The 20,972-nt window shown below is 41.9% G+C and overlaps 1 protein-coding gene across 1 annotated transcript in view; it reads right to left on the reverse strand.

Annotated features, from left to right (window-relative positions):
* Cdh17 (cadherin 17) overlaps window positions 1-20,972 on the reverse strand; it is a 57,998-nt gene that overhangs the window by 22,465 nt on the left and 14,561 nt on the right. The window contains exons 3-10 of the mRNA XM_004657030.2: window positions 17,358-17,492; window positions 16,407-16,545; window positions 12,045-12,203; window positions 11,747-11,946; window positions 9,579-9,710; window positions 9,122-9,272; window positions 7,032-7,247; window positions 3,647-3,723 (exon numbers count right to left, since the gene is read on the reverse strand). Of these exons, the coding sequence (XP_004657087.2) occupies window positions 3,647-3,723; window positions 7,032-7,247; window positions 9,122-9,272; window positions 9,579-9,710; window positions 11,747-11,946; window positions 12,045-12,203; window positions 16,407-16,545; window positions 17,358-17,492 (1,209 nt within the window). The remainder of the gene's footprint in view (window positions 1-3,646; window positions 3,724-7,031; window positions 7,248-9,121; window positions 9,273-9,578; window positions 9,711-11,746; window positions 11,947-12,044; window positions 12,204-16,406; window positions 16,546-17,357; window positions 17,493-20,972) is intronic.

Here is a 20,972-nt window from a genome sequence, read left to right on the forward strand (position 1 = left end):
ATGGCCTTGAATTCACAGCAATCCTCCTACCTCTGCCTCCCAAATGCTGTTATTAAAGGCATGCACCATTATGCCTAGCTAAAAATAAAAATACTTTTTAAAAATTGAATTTGATCAGAAAATCTCTCTAAGAGAAATATTGTGGCTTAATTCCTGTTTGTTATGGGCCTTAAAAGAAAGAAAGTGTGGAAAGCCCCTAAATGGCTGCTACACAGTCAGTGCTCACAAAAAGATAAGCAACAAACCCCCACTAGTGAGCGTCAACCTTACTAGTGACATTTGACAGAGGTGTCAAGGACTGGAGTGGTCAAGTCTGCCAGGATGACATAGCTGGTATAATCACCCAGACTCGGGATGCAAACTCACGTATAGAAAACACCAAATTCTGTGCTCTTTCCAATGGTCTAAAGCCTTCCCTATGTCCCTGAAACCTCTTAGATCCTGTCACTCTTCCAGCATCATGATTTCAAAGATGGCAACTAATGGCCAGGACCCAAGAGCAGACTGTGGCAATGGAAGAGGTAAGCTCTCGCTCACTCTTGCCCAATTTGCAATTTGAAGTTCTTAGGCTCCCAAAGTGAAGTCTTCTGCTCAATGTAATGAAACGTAGGAAAACCATGGCACTGGGAAAGGATAAAATGCCCAAGAGACGGGAGGCTGAGAACGAATGGTTCTTTACTTCATGCTTGCTTAACTGCAGTGGCGGTTGTATGAGGTATGTTCAGTCACGCTTCTTACTGCTCCAAAGCCCCACCATAAATCAACCCCCATCTCTGTCATAGCCCTGTTCCTATTTTGATTTATGGACATCAGAGGGCTATGAGCTGCTTCAAACTGACTTTAACCATGACATAACAATCTAGTTGAAAGTTAATTATTTTTACTTTAAGTACCCTGAGGCACCCCTTTGAAGGGAAGCAGTGATAACACCATTACCACATCTATAGCCTGCATCAACAACAATCAAAGGTTATTTGCCTTTTTCTTGATTTTTAAAAATATATATATTTTTCTCTATGCCAAACTCTAATTCTTGGAAATGTGTGAAACACACTTTTCTTTAGCTAAAGCTAAGGCCATTTGTTTTCTTCTCATTTTCTCTTCCCAAGTGTGGTGGTTTGATTCAGGTGTCCCCCATAAACTTAGATGTTCTGAATGCTAGGTTCCCAGTTAATAGAGATTTGGGAATTAATGCCTCTTGTCAGTGTATTGTTGGGACAGGCTTATGAGTGTTATAGCCAGGTTCCCCTTGCCAGTGTTTGGCACACTCTCCTGTCCCTGTTGTATACCTTATATGGGCCAAGGTGATGTCCACTTGCTATTTATGCCAGGGTTTTCCCTTGCCATCGTGGAGCTTACCCTCAAGCCTATAAGCCAAAATAAACCATTTTTCCCACAAGCTGCTCTTTTTTGAGTTATCTACCAGCAATGTGAACCTGACTGCAACAGTAAAGTGGTACCAGGAGTGGGGTTGCTGATAGACACCTGACTGTGTGGCTTTGACCTTTTGAAACTGATTTTCAGGAGGAATATGGAAGGATTTGAAACCTTGGCCTAAAAGACATCTTGTAGTGCTGTAAATACAGCTTGATGGACTATTCTGGTCAGAGTTGAAAAACCTGAATGCAGTAAGAACTATGGACTGTGAGGTTTAGCTTATGAGGTTAAGAGCTTTTCTTGAGCTAGGCTAGCAGTTTGTGTGAAAGCTGTTATGCCCATGTCCTGAGAATTTGTGCAGAGTTTCTTTGAGTAGAAATGAGCTGGTGTGAGCAGAGGGATATGACACAGAAAGAAAAATCTTTGGGTGAACTACTTCCCATTCAGCTGCAATTGAGAGAGTACAACCTTTGAGATATATTGGGCCAGCTGATCTGCACTGGGGCAACAGGAAGAATGTAGACTCTTGTGAAGGGGCCAGAGTGATCAAGGAGTGTCCTGGTCTTCAAAAATCTGCTTTATTCCCCCTGGATTAACAAATTGGCATCCTACCTGGTATTGTATGTAGTATAAGAAATGCAGGAAAGAGAGAATCATTGAGTTTGAAATTTGGTCTTGTGTTTTGGAAATGGTCATGGGCTGTGTGAAACAGGATTGCTGGATGCCTGCATGGAGACCTGATGATGAAGATGAACCCTGGGTTACAGTGGAGACCCAGTGGAGATAAAAGGACCACAAGATGGCTGCCAAGGAGAGCTGTCAGCACAATGAAGTTTCCCAGGACTGTGAGTAGCCTAGCTGGAGGGATGGAATTGGAATACCAGAGACTTATTGCTGGTTAGAATTATCAGACTTGAAGATTTGTCACTGGCTACAGTTGTTGGACTTGAAGCTACAGAGTTTGATGTTGCCAATGACATCTTTTGCAGTGTGAATGCTTATTCTGTACCACTGAGGGATTTTTGGGGGGAGGGGATGGCATTATGGTTAAGTTAAAAGACCTTGGACTATGGGGATATATGAACATCATTGGGATAAAAACTATGAGGACTTTTAAAGCTGGACTGAATGCACTGCATTTTACATCATGGATGTTTATCAGTTTATGAGGGCCAGGGGCAGAATGTGGTGGTTTGGTTCAGGTGTAACCCATAAACTTAGGTGTTCTGAATGCTAGGTTCCCAGTTGATAGAGATTTGGGAATTAATGCCTCCTGGAGGTAGTGTATTGTTGGGGTGAGCTTATGGGTGTTATAGCCAGTTTCCCCATGCCAGTGTTTGGCACACTCCCTTGTTCCTGTTATCCGCCTTATGTAGGCTGGGAGGTGATGTCCACCCTCTGCTCATGCCATCATTTTCCCTTGCCATAGTGGAGCTTCCCCTCAAGCCTATAAGCCAAAATAAACCTCTTTTTCCTACAAGCTGCTCTTGTTTGGGTGATTTCTACCAGCAATGCAAACCTGACTGCAATACCAAGTTAATACAAAATTAGTTAAAGATACTAATTTTTTGACTCAAAATGCCTAATTGATTCAATAGCACTCTATTTAGTATTCCAACACTAAGCCACAAATAGCTACTCAACTCCTTTCAATTTGCCAAAAGCTGTGGATGTAGCTTTTAAACAGCCCTTGGAATAAGTGAGCTGCTGGCAGGAGTTTATAAACAGACACTCCCAGGTACTGCAAGAGTGAATACTAACTAATGGTTCCTGAGCATTCATGCTAAAGATGGTGTCTGGATTTGTTATTGGTGCATTGCCTAAGGCTACCTGCCACATCTGGTATTTTTCTTGGATATTGTCTGTGTTTTTGTCCCAGAATTGGGGTTCAAATGATACAATCATGGAGGATATGGCTCAGTGTAAAGATGTTATATCACAACCATGAGGACCAGAGCACAGATCTCCATCACCCATGTAAACGTCAGATAGGCATGATGACCACCTATAGTCCCAGAGCTCAGGAGGTGGAGACAGGGCATCTCCACAGCAAGCTACCTAGCTATCAAGGCCAAAGCTCCAGATTCAAGTGAGAGACCCTGCCTCAGTAAATAGAGGGCAATCAAAGAAGACACCAAATCCATGCACACCTGCATACACGCATGCCCACAGGCACACTAACATGCATATATACACATGCACCTTCAACACTCACAAAGATAGAAATATGGACAAAGTTAAGAAAAACCAAATGGTGACATCTACTCACATCTGATTTTTCAAAGATGGGAATCTGGTCATTGATATCAATAATGTTGACTTGCAGGAAACAGAGGGTCTTGAAATCTGAAAACCAGAGTCATATCACTAATGTTCACTGTAAATCACGCACTGAAATCAGAAGCCTATGAGGAAAAATGTTTGTGATTGAAGTGGCAGCCACAGCTTCCCAGCATATATGAATGGAGGATCTCTGTTCCCCAACTACGCCCACAAGTGGGCTCCCACAATCAAGTGGGGGCTGGAGAAACCTGAGACACTTTCTGAGCTTCCCAGTGCCACATCCTGGGGATGGCTGCTTCCTGAGAAGGATGGCTTTTCTGCAGTGCAGCCACCCTTTTCTTACTGGTGAAACTTAGATGATCTTCAAAGTCCAGTGCAAAACTGCCCTTCGAAAAATCTTTCTGCAAGCTTCAAACAGGTGTCTTTCCTTCTCTGAATACATATGCCCTACATCGGTTCTGTCCTGAATCATGGGGAGGTTCAAAAGCACCTGCTCCCCCCTCCAAGTAAGGGAGGAGGTGGCACGATTAGCTTCCTTCAGGGGAGCTGACATAGCTCATGGCACTCAGGGGAAATGGCATAGGCTTTTAATGGTGAGTTTCATAATTTGGGGACCTTGTTAGAGCCAGCATGTTGATCTTAGATCCAAGCTAAGCATGGAATGCCAATGAGGAAGGGATGTCTTGGAAGAGATCCAAAAGAAGAAATAAGTGAAAGGTTCTTTGTGGGGACTTCCATCATTTGAACTGCAACATGCTACACTGTATATGGTTAAGACCCTGGAAGTCCACTCTGCCCCACCAGGGATGTGAGAACATGACTGAGTTCCTCTAGCTCTACCTCGGCTCACACATCTACAGAAGGTGGATAGAACCCTGGCTTTCTGTCTCAAGAAGTCCCTTCAGGCTTCAGGGTAGTAAAAGCCACCTACTGTGCTTCACACCTCCTGCTAGTTTCCCTTAACCTTCCCATGGCCCTTTCAATTACCCTCCTTTAAACTCTTTTTGGTCACCTCTTTGAGAAAGCACTTGATTTCCTGCTGTCACCCCGATTAATAAATCCTAGTCAGCAACTCTAGAAGGTATGCTCCCTGTACTGAACATGAGGTAATCTAGTAATCTACTTACAAACAAGCACATATCAGTTAAAGTTGGGCCTGATCCCCAGAATATTCGGAGATAACAATGAGATGCTCCCGGGCCCTGAACTCACTGGCTGTCTTGGCCACATCTCTTTAACCAGGCCCTCCTTGAGTTTATGCAAAACTATGCTCATTATAGCTGGGTCTTTAACTTTATGTAGCGCACAAGTGAATGTTTAGTCAACACACCTATTTATCTAAAAACATTTTATAATCTGGCCTATGCTTTTTTAATGTTTTCTTGTTTATTGTAACAACTTATCTCCTATTAGAATTCTTGATTTAAATTACATCTAGCTCTCTAAAAGTCAATTCTCCATGGGTTCCCATTCCCCTTTTTGTGCAATTGCAGCCTCTGAAGAGAATGGCATATTGGCTGACAATTGATTAGTTTTCTGGTCTAACTTATGATACTTTAATTAAAAAGAAAGAAATATAGGAAAGGGAAAGAAGACAGAAGGAGAGAAGGAAGAAAGGAGGAAGAAGAAAAGGAGGGAAAGGCGGGAGGAAAGACGGTGGAGGGGAGGGAACATGCTGTGTCACCAAGTACATGACACTGTTGTCTTTGTGGCCTTTGCATATACTATCTCTAATCAGAACTGCCACATCACCCAAGTGCACATGTGTTATTTTCTGTCTATAACTGTGTCAGTCTGTGTTTTTAGATGCAGTCCTGCACATAAACAATTGTAATCTCATTTCCACTTTGTACTCTCACATTTTCAACCTGACTCTGGCCCTGATGTCTTTCTTTGCCCATGCCGTCCTTGCTCCTCTCTAAGTCCTACATGATTTCATTAAAAAGCATGTTCATCCTTCAAAACATAGCTCAATAACACATTCCAGAAAGTCTTGTCTGCTCTCTCCCTCCTTCATGGGCTACCTTGCATGTACTTCTTCTAATTATTGACTTATGTGTCCATTTCCTCCACCAAACAGACACTGGGTCTTACTTACCTGTGCATCCCCAATATCTTGTCTGGCCCCTCAATAAGTCAAGTGCTTATAACTATTTACTGAAAGCATGGGTGGCAATAGTGTGAACCTGTCACTTCACTGTGGACAGGGGCCATTTATTATAATCACCTCTGCTGCACTTTACAACAAAGTGCTGAGCAAATGCAAGACCCTCGATCCCTGTCAAGTTACTAGATTTCAAGCATTTTGCATTGTGCTGATAAACTCAAGTTCTCCCAAGATAGCCACATCTCAGATGAAATGATTCTCTTTTCTCTTTAATGTGCATGTAGCCTATATCCCTCAGATAACAATTACAGAATTATTTGGTAATCTAAGATTTGATACTAATTATCTCAAAGAAGGATCCTCATTCTAAGTGCCTCAGAAACTAACGGGATGTCTTTTTCTATCTATGTGTCTTTGTGTGAGAATAGGAGCTTTCCATAACATTTCAAGAGTCCTATGACCCAAAAGATGTTAAATACTTACTTTTAATATGCAAAATAAATGTGAAAGAATGTCTCCTAATATCAAAGAAGTAACTAGAAGCTGACAAGAGAAATAGAAATTCCAAAAGACATTTCTTCTTCAATTTCATACATAGACCTTTGGAGTCTAAATATACAAATTGGGAAATGCAATTATTTTTTTTTTATCTGTGGTCATTGTGGTCATGAAAATGTGCCTTCCAGACCTTGAACAACAAGGATATTAGCTGATGATAGCCACAATACTATACTACAAAACTCAACAGTATATCTGTACCAATGCCTTGTTTCCCATAGGCTGTCCCAGCCAGTTACTGAGCAAGGCAGTGATGCTAAAGCAGGCACATGCTCAGAAATAATGTAATGTATGGAATCCCAGACAGCCATGTGGAACTTTCCATAGACTGCCCAGTGGTCTGGGACATTTCCACCAACCCTTCTTCGTTCAGGGTCAGGCTGGTGTTGCTGTATGGTGGCTTGCCCTGCCTCCACCATGTTCTTCCGGTTTTCCTCAAAGGCACCCTTAGTCCCTTGAGTTGTATACAGAATTTCCATCTTGTCATTTGTTTCTCGAAATACCCAGGAGGACACAACAATGTTGTCTGAGCTACACCTCTGGCTTGTGTGTGAACAGCTGCTTCTGGATTGTATGCAGGTCATGAAAGAAAAACCATTCTGACAAGCATCACTCTGTAATATGGCCAGGCGTTAGATCAGCCCAACAAATCAACACTATAAGGAAAACAATTATGTGTACTCCTGATAATGGGTACAATACTAACCTTGATCAGACACCTCTACTGTTAAGTTGTACTGAGGAGTATCTTGCTTCTTCAAAGACTGTTTAGATAACTGGACCTTTCCCTGATAATCTTCAATGAGAAAGAGTCCATCTGAAGGAAATTTGGGCGCTTGGTCCACAATTTTGTACTTCAGTATACTATTGACAGTATTTTCTTCGTCCATATCATGGGCAGTAAAGATCCCAATACTGCTACCTGTGGAGAAGGAAAGAGGTTCATTCACACAGGCTCCGTGTGGTATGTAAAGCAGCTTCCTAGAAAACACTGAACAGTTTTAGGCAGTGGAAAAATGAGACTAGTGACCTCCAACTCCCTCCCAGTACCCCTCGTCTTCTGGTACCCATGCTTCATGACTCCTTCCTTTTGACATGGCGAAAATCATGAGGTAGCGCTTCCAAGATGAAGTCATCACTTCCAAGGTAAGGTCAGAGAAAGATTGACTATCATGTTGCTTCTCTCTCTCCCTACCCCCTTACCTTGTGCCTCTCACTCTGAATCAGAAGCACCTTACTGAACTAGTTAGATTTCTGATCACAGACACTGAGGTGGTAAGGGACTGCTATTTTAAGCTGATAAGTTTTGCGGCATTTTGTCATGAAGCCATAGACAATAAATATATTCTGTGACTTGTGGTATCTTTTTGAAAGGTATTCAAAGGTTTTCACCCTTCACTCAGTATTACACAAAGCATCCTCAAGCATCTGCTGGCTGCTGTTAGGCATTCCATTATTACACGGCTGTCACTGTGACCAGATTCTTCTTTATATTCCCCCCAAATTTTTCAAGCTGTTATTTAACTCTTCCTGCTGAGGCAAGAGTTGAATGAAATGAAAATAGGCCTAAGCAGAATGCACAGAGAGGAAGTAGCCTCCATATAGTACCTGACACCCAAAGGTGTGTCACTGCAGGAGTGAAAAGATCAAAAGAAAATGCTGGAAACATCCACCACAAGGTAAAAAAAGGGTCTGGCCACAGAGGCACCAAGCTGCTAAGCTTGTAGACCTTGAAAACTTACTCAGCTCAAAACATTTCCAAAAATGCCAGCCTACACAGTGGGCTCAACAACAAGGAGGAAATAAACAAGGGTTATCCCAAATCTGGAGAAGCCATAAAATTTTCAGAAGTTATACCATTCTTATAGTGCTGTTCCTATATAAGACTTAAAGTTATCATGAAATTCAGGTTTTTAAAAATGTAGAAAGTCAAGTTCAAAATGACATAGATGGGACTTAACTTCATCTGTCTACTTCCTAATTATTAACAGCTTCCTAGAAAGGGAAGCTCAAGGGTCAAGTTCAAGTTCTATTGGTCTACTTATTGTGGAGTTTCCAAATTTAGATGCAAATATTTAAGCTATTTGGCCTTGATTAGGTTTTAATCTCTTTATAACAACTTTATTAGAACTCAAATAAGGTCTGTGGAAATGGTTCAATAGTTATAAGGCACTTGCTCTACAAACCTGATGACATAAGTTCAAACTGTCAGCCCCCATCATAACTTGAGTCATAACTTGAGAAGCAAAATGGTGCTTTACTGGAAATGGGAGACAGAGACAGGAGAATCCTGAAACTCATGGTGCTAGTTAAATTGGTTCTCCCACTGACAAAAGCAAGACAGTGTCTCAAAAAACAGTAGAAGAGAACCAATAAATACCCCAAGATGATCCTCTGGCCTTTAGACATGCATGTACACACACACACACACACACACACACACACTCTCTCCAGATTTTAAAAAGTAAACTAAGATTACTTAAGAGGAAATCTTAAAAATGAGATATGCCTGGATATGTAAACAAGGTACTGTTGTATAGTTATGGAACTGTTGATGGTAGTGACAGTGATCATGGGCATAATAATGGTGGTGGTGGCAGTTATAAAAGCTGAATACTATATAGATATCATTTAGCTAAAATAGTGTACCTTTATGACTCGTGGTATGTTCAGCCTCTGTGTTGTGCCAGACATGGGTAACTGACTGCTTATTAGGTCCACCAGGTCTACCTGCCCACCTTACCCCACAGTGACTAGAGAGAAGACAGGCACAGAGCATCAAGTGTCATTTCTTACCCAATACTTCATTCTCCTGGACCTCAAATACAGTCAGTGCAGATGGACATGTTGGTGGATTATCATTAATGTCTTTAACTTTCACATGAATTTCAAGTGGAAGTGCAAGTAGTTTTCCATAATCATCCTTTGCAGTTGCATAAAAAACATGCTACAATAGGAAGGTCAGAGTTAAGACTCCTTCGCTGTCCCCTTTAAAGGTAGAGAAAATAGTAATTTCATTTCCATTTCATTTACTCTCCACTCCCACCTCTCAATCTTATTGTCATTTACTTTGAACTAGAGAATGATGAAAAATGAAATGGGTTGGATTTGTGGATCAGTTATCAAATTATCACGTCACTAGTGCCAATAATACTGTGGGACATAATTTTCATGTAAAATCAATTTTGCCCTCAACTGTAATTGACACAGGACTTGGTCTTATTGTCTGAAAGGTTCTTCTTGTTTTACTCACTGAATCCTTTTCCTCTCGGTCCAAGGGCTGAGTTACATAAATATCTCCTTCCTGGTCAATTGAGAATGGAAATTTTGGTAGCTTCTCCTTTTCAACTAAGGAATATTGTGCACCTGGATCGTTCCACCGCACCTGCATGGACCAAAGTGGATTGTGAGAGAAGATGCATGTGGACCAAGAGACTGGAAAGATAAAAAACAACTGGTCCTCAATACTAGATTGTTGACAATTTTGTTGCATGTCAGTAATTCCTTATGGCCATTGAACTACATTTTTAATTTTTCAACTTAAAATGGTTTTTAAAAGTGAATTATGTTGCTAAAAAGAATTCAAGGGGGCTGAGGAAATAGCTAAGTGGTAAAGGATTTTGCTGATAGTCTGGCTTCTTAGAAATTGTAGTATTAATATTAATAACATTTACTGAGGGTTGGTACAAGGCACACATAATTGTAAACATATTTACATACTGTATTCTCATTTCATTTCCAATAATCCTATGAGAAAACATTTGTTGTCTTCAACTTGTAGAGAAGGCAATGAGAGCAAAAACAGAATGGCTTGCCCAGGTGAAATTTCCACATGAAACTATTCTCTTGTGGAGCATTATCAAGCAACCAACGATGTCTCCTGCTGGTTATTCAGGCATCATCCATTGTTCATACCAAAAACTTCATTCATTCCTGATTCTAAAGCAAGCTCTTGTGTGTTCTAAGAACTCAACCTACATTTTTTTTTTTTTTTTGAGCTGTGCCCCTCATTCTTCTTCATGAGTTTCAGAATACCCAAATCACTTTTTCCAGGCCTGGAAGTCAAATGTGCACCCCAGAATTTATTAGACACCAACAACAGCTAAAAACAGGAATTCTTTTTAGCATTTATGAATCCCTGTGGAGGTGATATGAATAGTGAATAGTAAGATATTAGCCAAGGCCCCAAATCTGAAATGTTTACAGTCATAGCTGCTGGAATGAACTCTTGCTTTCATTCCACTTTTCTTGATGATGACATTTGTTAATTCAACACAAATAAAATTCCCTTTAGGTTATACAATAGATATATGATAGGATGACTCACTCTAGAGCCCTTTAACACAAATAATGTCACTTTTTCAACAACGTGGATCTCCAAAGAACTTCATATCATTAACATTCCTACATCCTTTATCTACTTAAAAATTATTTATTTATTTAGGAGCGACAGACAGAGAGAGAAAGAGGCAGATAGAGAGAGAGGGAGAATGGGCGCACCAGGGCCTCCAGGCACGGCAAACAAACTCCAGACGTGTGTGCCCCCTTGTCCATCTGGCTAACGTGGGTCCTGGGCAATTGAACCTCGAACAGTGGTCCTTAGGCTTCACAGGCAAGTGCTTAACCACTAAGCCATCTCTCCAACCTGCTTCATCTACTTTCACCAACACCAACCTCAAATGTGTTTTCACATACCCCTGCCAGTTACTATTTTCCCCACTTTACTAACAAATAACTCAGGGCTGAAAAGAGTTAATTGACATGCTCATGATGAGTCAATCCAAGTAATGGAGCAAGAACATGGATTCACTCATCTGCTTCCAAACACAAGACTCCCACAGCTGCCCATGGTTTTCATGCCATGAACCTCCTGAGTTTCCAGGAAAGATCAGATGTGAGGGTCCAGACTGGATTTCTAGGAGCTAAGATAATTGAGGGGAATCCAGGTAAGGACATTCACCATGGACATGGGAAAGAGTGCCATTTGCATGAAAGGAGAGGCCCACACAGGAGATGGAATGGGAGCAGAGGCTACCTCCTATGACTTGTTCCCTGAGCCAGCCCTATCTCTGCCACTGAACCTTTAATGAGATGAATATGCTTTACCCTCAGGATGAAAAAGAATTTTTTAAAAGATCTCTGCAACCCCAAATTTAGACCATATACATGGGCCCGCTCTAAGGCAGTCATATCACACACTGCTGCTGGGAGCAACCAGCACCTTGGCATCTACCCTTAAAGTGGGGATGAAATCCTCTCTGAAAGCTCAAATGCATATCTGTATCCAGGATTCCTGCCCATAATGATAAACTCCACAGATGGGGCCAGTGACAATTTAATTTGATTTGTATCTACTAAATAAATCAAAGACAACCATGAGAATAGGTCTCTACATAGCAAGGCTGTGTATCCAGGAGGTACCTGAGTGATTTTGATGGGGTGAGGGTCAGTTGAGTTTTCCAGAACCTCCACAGGGTCAGGTGCTTTCCAGATGTTTTCCTTTACTATGATATCTACAGATGTGGTGTCGCTGAAGGAATTCTCAGTCTGGCCTCCCATGTCCTTCACGGAGACCACCAGGTTATAGGAAGGATTTTTAACAGGATCTAATTCCTTAGCTCCTATGGTAAGTAGGGGAGGATTAAAAATTGAAATGTCTCTAAAGATGACAGAGCTGAGTCCTTTTTGAATGAATCAGATTCAAGAGGGTTTGACTTACCTTGATAAGTCAGTGATATTGCCCCAGTTTTGTTATTGATCTGAAAATACATGACATTGTTGATCTTGGGAAGCTGGATGACAATTTCATAGAAAAGCTGGCCATTGGGAGTGGCTGGATCATCCAGGTCTGTAGCGTTGACATACATAAATGGTTTTCCTGGTAAGAAAGCATACACAGAAAAATAAAAATAATGGGTGGGCTGGAGAGATGGCTTAGCAATTAAGGCACCTACCTGCAAAGCCAAAGGACTCAGGTTTGACTCCCCAGGACCCATGTATGCCAGATGAACAAGGTAGCACATGTATCTGGAGTTAGTTTGTATTGGCTAGAGGCCCTGGCCTACCCATTCTCTCTCCCTTTATCTGCCTTTCTTGATTTCTCTCTCTCTCTCTCATAAATAAATAAAAATATAATGGTTAAAACAAACTTTGCAAAAAAGAAATGGAAATGCAAACCAACCATAGTATCTTTAGTCTTCTAATAGCCAGAGATAGAATGGGGGAAGGTGCCCAGATTCCTATGAGTGAGGAAATGAAACATTATTCTATGCCCCCAACACAGTTTCCTTAAAGTGTGGTGCAGAGACCTCAGGCAAGTCCCTGGGAGTTTCATGAAATCTATGAAGTAAGTTTAAAATTATCACACATGTATAAAGGATCCATTCAGATTTCAATATGGGGCTGGGAAGATGGCTCAGCAGTTAAAGGTTCTTGCTTACAAAGCCTGCTGACCTGGGTTTAGTACTCTAGTACCTATGTAAAGCCAGATGCACAAAGAAGCACATGCATCTGGAGTTCATGCCAAGATGCACCATATGTTCTCATTCCCATTGTCATTATCCCTTCCCTGCTCCTTGGTTTTATATATATATATATGGTTTGTTTTTTTGGGGGGTGGGTTTCGAGGTAGGGTCTCACTCTAGCCCAGGCTAACCTGGAATTCACTATGGAGTCTCAGGGTGGTCTCAAACTCACAGAAATCCTCCTACCTCTGCCTCCTGAGACAATATATATATGTCAGTTGTATGTAAGGACTGGTACCCTTCCTTTAGCTCTTACATTCTTTCTGCCACCTCTTCCACAATGGACCCTGAGCCTTGGTGGGTATGAGGTGTTTCAGTGTTGGACACTCCTTCGTCCCTTCTCCATAGCACTATTTTGCCTTTTGGCTCATTACAGTGGTTATTGGCCAGGGAGGTCCCTGTTACCTCCAAAACATTACAAGCTATTGCCAAGGACCTTGGTTCCTCATGAGAAAGAGATGGTAAGACTCTATTGATGAGGACTTCACATGCCTGAGAGGCAAAGTCACTGAGAAATCAAGTTGTTACTGAGCAGAAAACTTTCTCCCTATATCCCAGCCAACTGAAAGCTGGAAAAAGCTGCACTGTATGCAGTGTTATGGGCGACAGACGTCATCCACAGTGCAAACAGTGGACACTGGAAACCTCAAGTTTGGTCAGACAGGCCAAATGACTAAATGGGTGCAATAGTGGCATGTCTGCTCTGGGAGAAACCAACTGCTCTATAATTGGACTGAAGGCCCACTCTATGGGTGGGAATACATGCCTGGTACTGAAAACCTAATCAAAAACCTATGGCAGGGGAGGTCATGGGCCTCAGGGGTATAAGGCCTACTTTTGTCTGGATAAATGCATATATTACTCTCACCAAATTGCCCTGAAAGCACTACACTTAATGTTCATACTCATATATTAATGCTACTCTCACTTCTGGTTAGAGAAGCTTCTCTTTTCAGACGGCGATGACCACTGGGATGACCTCCTTGGTTTTAAGGCTCTGCATTGCAACTGTACAAGAGTACAAGCTTTTTAAGTTTTGGCATTATATCAAACAATGCCCACAGTTATTTGAAAATACTCTTTAAATATTCCACTCTTGGGCTGGAGAGATGGCTTAGCGGTGAAGCACTTGCCTATGAAGCCTAAGGACCCCTGTTCAAGGCTCTATTCCCCAGGACCCACGTTATCCAGATGCACAAGGGGGCGCACGCATCTGGAGTTCGTTTGCAGTGGCTGGAGGCCCTGGCGAGCCCGTTCTCTCTCTCTCTCTATCTGCCTCTTTCTCTCTGTCTGTCTGTCACTCTCAAATGCATAAATAAACATTTTAAAAAATATTGCACTCTTTGCCAACTATATACCTGGGTGAGAATGAGTTTTCTTCATGTACCACCAAAATAGCATGTGGCAGCAGCAGGAACATACAGACAGAAACAATAACCCAACTAGTTTCTGCTAGTCGTGATGTGAAGGAAACTTGCAACTATTAAAATAATATCACTTTATTTGTCTAGAAAATATAAGTATTGTTAAAATATTATGGTTCTTTTAAATGATATAGTATATATTTTCATTTCTAATACAGTAAATATTGATCAATATTGACCAGTGATATATTGGAGTCTCCATGTGAGAGTCAATTTTGAATTTTTAGAAACTTTATGAGTCAATTGTTAGCAATATTGGTAATGAAATAGGCCATGATGAGGTACACTTATACCATGAAACTTGGCAAATGCCACAAATCAGGGCCATTCCCCTCCAGAAAAGCAGCTGTTAAACACTGATCAGGACATATGTAAGCCACATGTCTAAAAGTTTGTTGAACTGCCCCCAAATTTTCTGTTTTGAAAACAAAAGTTGAAAGTCACTTCTTCTCTGTATGTCATTCATGAAGAGAAAGAAGGTAATGTCTGGAGTATTCTTGGAGCATAGTCTATAAATATGAGTCTTTAGTAGCCACCCCAGAGACAGGAGACAGGGACAGCAGAGAGCTGCTCTGTACAACAAAGTGGAAGGCGTTTTGTCACAGGATGATCTGTGGGTACTGACAACCAAGAAAAGGAAAGGGAAGCAGGCAAGCCAGCCAGGACACTGTTTGGCTTGAGCAGTAAACACACGCCTCTCATACATGGTGCACCTAGTAACCTGTGAGGAACCTGGAGCCCCACATGCACATCCTGCTCCACACAAACCACTAGATTTCTCCTCCCCTTAGTGACCACTCTTTGTGATCAGAAACCCTTGAAATATGTTCTTACATGTGAGATCTGAATAGTGGGGGCATCCAAATGACTGGTTGTGTGTGTGGGTGTGAGCAGTAAGTCAAACTGGGTCCTCTAAGTGAACTTCTGGGAAAAACCCCTATTAACCATGTTATACCTATGTGTAACCACATGTACATACGATTAAAATCAGATGTATGATGGGAAGGAACATTCACAATAGAGAAAACATGTAATCCCAACCTGTCAATCAAACAATAAGACTATACCCCTAGCAACTGGTCCATCTTCCCCTAAAACTCCTATAAAAGAAACCCCAGCCCACTTCTGGGACCCATGAGTACTGTCCACTGTAGTGGCCCGCTGCCTCTTCAGCAGTATATGCAAACCTTTACTATCACTTTGCTCTTAATCCAGTGCTTGTCTTCTTAACTACTTGTGTGTGTCTTTCTTTGAGTAACACACCAAGAGCTTGGGAATACTCAGAGACCACCAGTAACAAAAGGACTGAGCAGGTCATGGTAGTGCACCCCTTTAGTCCCAGCACTCAGGAGGCTGAGGTAGGAGGATCACTGTGGGTTGTAGGCTAGCCTGAGACTAATTCCAGGTTAGTCTGAGTTAGAGCAAGACCTCACCTCAAAAAAGGGGGGCACTGAGTAATACGGTTACTTGATATGAGTTGAAGGAAATAAAGTCTGAACTTGGGAGTCTTATCTTCACGTATGTGTACTTATGATGTGATAATCGTTCAGGAGTACTCAAAGCACACACTATGCCTCCATGGAATGTTTTCTGTGGAAATGGAAGGTTGGTCAGTACAGCATAGAGAAGGAATGAGTCATGGCTGGGAGATGGATGTAAGAGAAGAAAAGGACATGGAAACCATTAATGATGACGACAGCTTCCTACAAGGATATGAGACAGCGAGCTCATATTTCCAGACCAGTGTATGGTGTTCGAGAGCTGCAAGATGTTTTAAAGTTTAGCAAAGAAACTTTTGCCTCTCACAGTACATTTGACAATGTGTGGTGGCATTTTTGTTGTCACAGCTTAGTGTAAGGCATGTTCCTGGCATCTTCTGGATAGAGGTCAGAGGGGCTGCTCAACGTCCTACAATTCTACAGCCCCTGTCAAAAATTTTCAGTCACAAGAAGTCAAGGAGCCAAGGATGAAAGATCCTGGTCCAGAACAGTAGGGCTAATAAAGCAATTCACAGAAGATCACTATGACATTTAAATAACATAGGAAGTGCTCCAGAACTGGCAGCTATCGCGGTTATCCAACAAATGTGCCCCCGTGGTCTTTCCATAAACTTATCCACACTCCTCCTGTTACCTGGGCGAGAGTTCTGCCTCACAGAGCCTTCGTACTTCGACTGAAGAAACATGGGTTTGTTGTCGTTAATGTCCTTCACTTCTATGGTGATGGGGACTGGACCCTCCACGGTAGCTCCATGACTATCGAGGGCCGCAAGCTGTTGTTGAGGAAAAGGAAATCACCCTGGTGAGATCGGACTTCTTCTATGGCATGCTCAAAAGTCACTTGAATTTTTGAAATTAGAGCTCAAAAGACCAATGGTCTGGTGATTACAGGAGAGAAAGAGCCCACAAAAGTTCAAGTTGGGTGCTGCTACAATAGGAGTCCAATCACTTAAGCCTGGCTGATCATAAAGTGGATGTCTAGCATAGGAAGGTGCTGGACACAGACTGGTCCCGGTTCTAAGAGGCTAGAGTCAATGTCATGAGGCCACTATAGATCCCATACCAGAGGAACATTGGCTGGGTTTTAGCACCAGTGCCTAAATATGGCCTTATTTGAAAGAACAAGACCAGTTGAGGACCTTGGCTATATAAATTGGGTTACTATGTCAACAAGCCTGGGCTAGAGAGATGGCTCAGCAGTTAAGGCACTTGTCTCCAAAGCCTAATGACCCAGGTTCAATTCCCTAGTACCCACATAGACCAGATGCACAAGGTGGCATGTGTGTCTGGAGTTCATTCACAGTGGCTAGAGGCCCTGGCATGTCTATTCTCTTCCTCTTCCTATCCCCCTTCTCTTTCTCTCTCTTAAATAAATAAATAAATATTTTTAAAAGCCTGAGGAAGAGGGTAACCTTGCCACACCCCTCTGTAGTTGGTAATATCTGGTCATATGAGGTTTGCAAAGTAAGTATGCCAATAATGGTGAGCTCTAATGGGTAATGAGAGGCCAGGGATAACGTGCCAGAAGGGTCAGGACCAAGGATGCTATAGAGGTTAGAGCACCATCCTTTTTGTCTCAGTTCACCTGGAGATGATGAGTAGCCCTTGTTTCCCTGTCCAGGGCTCTGGTGTAATACAGAAGTCCATCTGGTTCTATCATAAATATGCCGTCGGTTTCCCCAGATAGTTCAAAAGTCACAGCAGGAGGATTGGCCTTAAACTAGGAAAAAGAAAAAAGAAATCAGATTAGACTGTGAGGAGGAAAAGTGTTGTGGAATTTGTAGAAAGTCGCCAATTTTAAGTTTATATTTGTACAGTCACTAATAAGAAATGGCATTCAAAATACATTTTCCTTAAGAAACAATGTGAAATATGCCGGTGTGGTGGCACACGCCTTTAATCAACACTTGGGAGGCAGAGGTAGGAGGATCACTGTGAGTTCAAGGCCACCCTGAGACTACATAGTGAATTCCAGGTCAGCCTGTGCTAGAGTGAAACCCTACCTCAAAAAACAAAAAACAAAAAAAAAAAAAAAAAAGAGAGAGAGAGAGAGAAAGAAAGTTTACATAAAATCAAGAAGGTATGAAAGTTATCCAACTTCATTAATAATTTTAAGTATATTTCATATATATTAGGATATAAGGTAGCATATTACTGGTGAAAATGTAATGTGTATATTCCTGAAAATAACTTGAGGCATTGTGTTCATAGCCTTTGATGATAAGCATTAATGTACAAAATTTATCTTAACGAAAATTTTAAACAGTAAACTATATGTTTATAGTATAAGATTATTTAAAATACCAGCAAAGATGGAAACTTTTGAGCTGTCAAAATTAGCATATATATTGGGCTGCTGAGATGCGGTTAGGCGCTTGCTTGTGAAGCCTAAGGACTCTGGTTCAAGGCTTGATTCCCCAGAACCCACATAAGCCAGATACACAAGGTGGCGCATGCATCTGGAGCTTGTTTGCAGTGGCTGGGGGCCCTGAGGCACCTATTCTCTCTCTCTCTCTCTCTCTCTCTCTCTCTCTCTCTCTCTCCGGCTCTTTCTCTCTCTGTCTGTCGCTCTCAAATAAATAATTTTTTTGATTAACATATATATCAATTTGATATATAGATTGTTAATATCCATATCATATTATGGCATATCAATTTTATACAATAGATTACTAATCATTAAAAGGTTCATTATGAAGCAACATAAGACACAATGATATGGTGTAAAGTAATGAAAGAATAGGAGGGTAAAGCCAGGCTGTGAATCTCGTAGCACCAAAAGCATGCATGCCAATAAACAAGAAATGTAATTTTTTTGTTTTATTTTTGAAGTAGGGTCTTGCTCTGGCCCAGGCTGATCTGGAATTCACTATGTAGTCTCAAGGTGATCTCAAATTCATGATTCTCCTACCCATGTTTCCCAAATGCTGGGATTAAAGGCTTGTGCCACCATGCCTGGCAAGGAGTGGAATTTTAAAATATACAAAAACAGTTTGTGACTGAAGTAATAGAGGTAAAGAGGGTTTTTCTACATGATTGCTTGTTGGTATTACATTATTTATTAACAAATAAAAACTATTGTTCTTTGTGTTTCGAAAAACACAAAAGCCTTTGACAATCAGTGAGAAAGGTGGAATAAGGCCCTGCATACGGGCTTGGGGTGTGGCTTAGTTGGTACAGTGCCTGCTTAGCACATGTACGAAGCCCTGGGTTAGTCCCCAGCTCCACATAAACCAGGCCACTCACCAGAAAGTTTCCCCCTTGGAACATATGTTTGGAAGAATGTCAGCAATTTGCTAGGGGTGGGGGATCATGCCTATAATCTCAGCACTCAGGAGGCTGAGGCAGGAGGACTGCTGTGCATGAGAGATCAGCCTGGGCTACATACCAAGCCCCTGCCTCACAAAAATAAATATGTGAGGGCTGGAGAGTTGGTTTAGTGGTTAAGACACATGCCTGAAAAGCCTAAAGACCCAGGTCCAATTCTCCAGGTCCCACATAGGCCATATGCACATGATGGCACATGCATCTGGAGTTTGTTTGCAGTGGCTAGAGGCCCTGGCACACCCATTTTCTCTCTCTCTCTCTGTCTCTATCTCTATCTCTCTCCTCCTCTCTCTGTCTCTAAAAAATTAATAGATGTATAAAAATCTTTAAAAATACATTTTAATAAATATATGAATGAACGATGGATGGGCTGAGACAAGACTGAGATTAAAGGTGCTTGCTCGCAAAGCCTGCCAGCAAGGGTTCAATTCCCTACACTCACACAAAGCCACGTGCAAAAAGTGGCACAAGCACCTAGTGTCCTTTTGGAGCAGCAAGAGACCCTGGCATGCTCATACATAAACATACACACACATGCAAATGAGGAAATACAATTTCAATGAGTAATAATGAAACTGAGGCAGGAGGAACAACTGAAACAAATAAGAATCAGGAGGTTTTGGGTAAGATGGTGGCAAAGGAGCCACCAAAACAGCCTAGTGAGGGATTTAAGCAAAACCACACCAAAATAGACTTTTCTTCTGAAAAGTGAAAGTGTATAGGTTTTTTTTTTTATTAGCCATAGCAGAGAATCAGGAGAGCCCAAGATCCACCAGAAAGTAGGAAACCAGCCAGAATCCCATTGTGACACTTATGGCCCCATCCATGCCACCTATGCACCTGCCAGGTGCCAAGCTGCAGGAGTAGAGACCAAATGAGGGGATTTTCCAACCTAATCAGCCTCCTTGTAAAGTCCAGAAACCTGAAGGAAAGACAGCGGAGGTCAGCCAAGGAGCCACTGAAAGAGGTGGGACCAGCTAAGCCATTCCAGTACAACTCCAGGCTTCCTGCACTCTCCCATCCCCCACCATCAGAACCGAGACCCTCCAGCATCAGCCCCAGCAGCAGAGCATACAGCACAGCTTACCAGAACACCAGCTCTACAGCACAACGCGGAGGGATGGAGGTGGGCACTCAGCACTGGTGAGATAAGAAGCCAACCCAAAAGGCAATGGCTTTGCCATTTTCAAATAACCTGTATTTGGGGATTGACTATTGTTGCCTCTGATGCTTTCAGATTTATATTTTGTCTTTTGCTTCTGTCATTACTGGGGGCAGGGTCTGATTCAGATCCAGGCTGACCTGGAACCCAATTCAGAGCAGAAATCTCCACCTCCAAACTGACAGGATTAAGGGTGTAGAGCAATGCACACACTTAGCAATTTTGGATATTTAAGGCTATCTATTTCTTTTAATCCCCACACTTGTATACTGTGTGCTGGTTTTTGCTGAATGTGTATATTTCTCAGTTGAAGTTTAAAATTTGCCAGTAAATTGCTCCACCCAGCTCACTAAAATACTTGAACAGCAGCCAAACTCAACACCTAGGATTACTTCTGCATTTGGACTGGAGAACAAAAGCTATACTTGGCTGGGTGTGGTGGCACACACCTATAATCCCAACACTCCAGAGGCAGAGGTAGGAGGATTGCTGTGAGTTCAAGGCCACCCTGAGGCTACATAGTGAATTCCAGGTCAGCCATAGCTAGAGTAAGACCTTACCTCAAAAAGAAAAAAGAAGAGCTACACTTGGCACTTTAAACTCCTATGCTGAAGGTACATAAAGTTGGATTTCCAAATCTAAAAGCACCACAGATTATTAGAAAACCAAACAATCAAATCAACTCAGGATGCAAAAATTGCAACACTATAA

Source organism: Jaculus jaculus, chromosome 2 (genome assembly GCF_020740685.1).
Source record: "Jaculus jaculus isolate mJacJac1 chromosome 2, mJacJac1.mat.Y.cur, whole genome shotgun sequence".
Lineage (NCBI taxonomy): Eukaryota > Metazoa > Chordata > Mammalia > Rodentia > Dipodidae > Jaculus > Jaculus jaculus.